General features: G+C 65.8%; 2 protein-coding genes across 2 annotated transcripts in view; one reads left to right on the top strand and one right to left on the bottom strand.

Annotated features, from left to right (window-relative positions):
* The window catches only part of EMIHUDRAFT_108739 (hypothetical protein), a gene marked incomplete at both ends in the record, with an annotated part of 7,619 nt that extends 7,472 nt beyond the window's left edge, over positions 1-147 (bottom strand). Inside the window, one exon of the mRNA XM_005792349.1 lies at positions 5-147. Coding sequence (XP_005792406.1) covers positions 5-147 — 143 coding nt within the window. The remainder of the gene's footprint in view (positions 1-4) is intronic.
* A 2,988-nt stretch (positions 148-3,135) lies between these two features.
* Positions 3,136-3,618, top strand: EMIHUDRAFT_223186 (hypothetical protein; the record flags this gene model as incomplete). Its single annotated transcript, XM_005792348.1, has 2 exons — positions 3,136-3,444; positions 3,610-3,618. The coding sequence occupies 2 exons, from the start codon at positions 3,136-3,138 to the stop codon at positions 3,616-3,618; spliced, it is 318 nt and encodes a 105-aa protein (XP_005792405.1).
* Between the last annotated feature and the right edge of the window lie 87 nt (positions 3,619-3,705).

The following is a 3,705-nucleotide window of genomic DNA, read 5'->3' as shown; positions in this document are numbered from 1 at the left end:
CCACTCGGGCTGCTCCACGAGCCGTGTGGCGTGCTCGTCCGCCACGCGCAGCGCGGCGTCGCTCGCGCCCGCCTGCGCCTCGATGATGGCGCACAGCTGCTCTGGCGAGAGGCCCGCGACGCGGGCGCCGATGCGGTGGGAGGCCATGGCGGCGAGGTGCAGCGGCCACGACTGCTTTTCTTTTGAGCTTAGCCTTCGATGTTATGAAAACAAACGCAAGGCGGACATGGCATATCGCTCTCGGGCTCACAGACATCCCTCACACCCGCCGCACACCCGCCGCCCCCGCGCGCGCCCCACCCCGGCCGGGAGAAAGGGGAGTGACAGTTTGGGATTACGAGCCCGAGTATGTTGAGTCCTGGCTCAACAACGCAGAGAACAAGAGGGGGTGGTCCGGCTCACAAGTCCGGCTCACGCGCCTCGAGCTCGCCATCTACCGCACTGAACACTTCCGCCCCCTCGCTCCCAACCCACCCACCTCGCCTCGGGCCGCGCCGCGCAATCTCGGGCGATCTCGCGCTATCTCGGGCGATCTCGGGGCCGCGCCGCGCTATCTCGGGCGATCTCGGAGCGTCGCTCGCGCGGCGTCACACCTGCTCAAAAAGGAAGGAGGTTGGAGGCAGGAGGTCACGCCCCATCCAGAGCGCCGTCGTCGCCGGGTTTTTGGCCCCCGGGTCGTCGCCCGACGGTTGCTGCGCGGGGCAGCAGAAAAAAAGAAAAAAGGACCTGCGGCTGCCAACTGCACTCCAAGTGCTCCAAAAGGGCCTTCGGCAGGAGGACAAAACGAATACGCGTGTGTCGGCCGCGGCGGCGCAAAAAGAAGAATTTTCTGGGTGTAGACAAAGAAAATGTGGTGTTCATTAGCTCCGAGTGGAGGGGGCGTCCGCAGTTAAGGGGAAACCCGGTACGCGGGGCCAACCCTCGGAGACCCGTGTTTACGGCCCTCTCCCTGCGAATGCGCACCCCCCCTAGCTAGGGGTCAGGGCTCTCTAGCCCGTAGCCCGATGCCGATCATCCGGCTCGCTGGGTGCGCTTCTTAAAGGGTGTGGATGCTGGGTTGAACGAAATCGAGGGACGCGACCCACTTCGCCACAGACGGTCCCGCGCCTCGCCGCTAAGACGGCGACACGGCCGCAGCTCGTGTGCGTGTCGCCGTCTTTGTCCGGAGTGAAAAGTCCAACGCGCTCGTCGGTGACGGTGTCCCTCGATTTCGCCGCGCTCCGGCACCGCTCCGGGACGCACGCCGGCGAAGCACGTCAAGCTGCTGTACGGCCCCGGAATCGCCTCCCCTCGCTTAGCTAGACTGAGAGTTATTGTGCACATGGCCAGTCTCTACAATATGCTCACTGACACCCCCCCCCCCAGAGCTCGTCCCGGTCCGCCACGGCCATCCTCGGCCTCCGGAGGGCCCCCGGCCGCGGCGCGGTGCGGCGGCGTCACAAATCCGACGGCAGAGCACCGGGACGCGGTCGGGCGATCTGAGGTCCAGTGAGGCGTATGCATTGCCCATCCAGGGCTATCACATGGACCTATCAACAGGCGCCTGCGGCGGAGCAGGAGGGCCCGGCGCACAACCCCCTGTTCAACTCACCCTCCACACCCCGTCTAGCTCCCTGGCCCTGGATGTGAGGTTGCCGACTGCACTCCAAGTGCTCCAAGTGGGAGGAAAAGAATTTAGAATTAAGAACAAAGCTCCCTCGCACGACAAAAAGAATTTATATCGTTGCCCGCGCGTCGTGTTTTCTTTCTATATATTTGCGATCTAAGGACCTCTCTGAGGCTCTTGACGCAGAGGCTTGGCGAGGGTAGCACTGGTGCACTGCCATTGCGGGGCGACCACCTAGAGAGAGCCTATGAGACAAAGAGATCCACTCGCGCTGTCGCCATCGGCGCCACCTCCTCCCACGCATTCGCAGCCGGGTCGTACCGCTCCACCGAGGGGGAAAATCCCGTCCAAATCCCGTTGCGCTGCAAGCCGCCCACCGCATACAGCTTGCCTTCAAGCACCGCCACTCCGAGACCGTTCCGCGCCGTGGCCATCGGCGCCACCGCCTCCCACGCGTTCGTCGCGGGATCGTACCGCTCGACCGAGCTCAGGACGCCGCCGTTGTCAACGTCGTATCCGCCGACAGCGTACAGCTTGCCGTCGAGCACCGCCATGCCGAGATGAGACCGCGCCGTCCTCATCGGCGCCACCGCCTCCCACGCGTTCAGCGCCGGATCGTACCGCTCCACCGAGCTGAACCCGCCCTCGTCGTCGTTCAAGCCGCCCACCGCATACAGCTTGCCTTCAAGCACCGCCACTCCGGGACCGTTCCGCGCCTGCGCCATCGGCGCCACCGCATCCCACGCGTTCAGCGCCGGGTCGTACCGCTCGACCGAGCTGAGGCAGCCGCCGCCGTACCCGCCCACAGCGTACAGCTTGCCTTCGAGCACCGCCACGTCAAGATCGCCCCGAGCCGCCGACATTGGCGCCACCGCCTCCCATGCTTTCGTCGCCAAGTCGTACCGCTCCACCGAGGGGGAAAATTCGACGTTGCGCTCCATGCCGCCCACTGCGTAGAACTTGCCGTCGAGCACCGCCTTACCGACATTGCTCCGTGTCGTCGGCATCGGCGGCATAGTCTCCGCTTCCCCCTCCCACTCATTCGTAGACGGGTCGTAGCGCTCCAGCGAGCTGACAAACTCGCCGTCGCTGCCTTCGCCGCCGATCACGAGCAGGCGCGGCCGATCGCGCTTCTTCAGCGTCTCCTTCCAGCCGCGGCGCCACGCGCGGCACGTCCCCTTGATGGCGTGCTCCTTGGTCGGCAGCCGGGCGAGGATGTGCGGTGCGAGGTCCGGCGAGAGGAGGACCTCGGAGAGCACCCACTCGGGCTGCTCCACGAGCCGTGTGGCGTGCTCGTCCGCCACGCGCAGCGCGGCGTCGCTCGCGCCCGCCTGCGCCTCGATGATGGCGCACAGCTGTTCTGGCGAGAGGCCCGCGACGCGCGCGCCGATGCGGTGGGAGGCCATCGGCGGCGAGGCTCGCGATGTTTCCCCACGCGGGGTAGCTGTTTCTTTTTCGTGCCAGATTATGCGACGGAATTCTTTTCCAGACCGCGCCGCGCTGCAAGCGCGGTCGTCGCCACCCGCAGCATGTCGCTCTCGTTTCTCTCGAAAAAGTCGTGGCACGTGGCGAACGTGAGCAACGTCGAGAAGGTCTGGCTGGCCGAGCAGAAGCTCGAGCAGGAGAAGAAGAAGCTCGAGGAGTACACCCACACGCTCAAGGAGGAGCGCCAGAAAGAGGAGCTGCTCCGGCTGCAGCAGGAGCAGGGCCTCGTCGCGCCGCGCAAGGAGCGCGTCGACTTTTTGTACGAGCAGCAGGAGACGGCCGCGTCCGCGTACCTGCTCGGAAAGCCCGTCGAGCTCAAGCCAGAAGACCACGACATCAAGAAGGCGCCCGCCGTCCCTCTCTTCCCCGCCCGCCCCGCCCCTCACGCCAAACCCTCGACCGCCGCGGACCGGCCGCTCTCCCCAGTCCCCTCGCGCCACGGCCCCACCCTCGCCCTCTCTGCGCCCCACCGTCCCCATTGGGCTGTCCGTGTTGCGCGTCTTGCCCTCTCTGGACAGCTGGAGTAGATGCCTGTAACGATGCTTGTCCACGGGCGGAGCTCCGTCACGATAGCGTCCTGCGTGGTGAAGCTAACAACGGCGGTGGCTTCGTCC

This window comes from Emiliania huxleyi, assembly GCF_000372725.1.
Source record: "Emiliania huxleyi CCMP1516 unplaced genomic scaffold EMIHUscaffold_108, whole genome shotgun sequence".
Lineage (NCBI taxonomy): Eukaryota > Haptophyta > Isochrysidales > Noelaerhabdaceae > Emiliania > Emiliania huxleyi.
The sequence above is the reverse complement of the archived record's forward strand: the minus strand, read 5'-3'. Positions and strand labels throughout refer to the sequence as shown.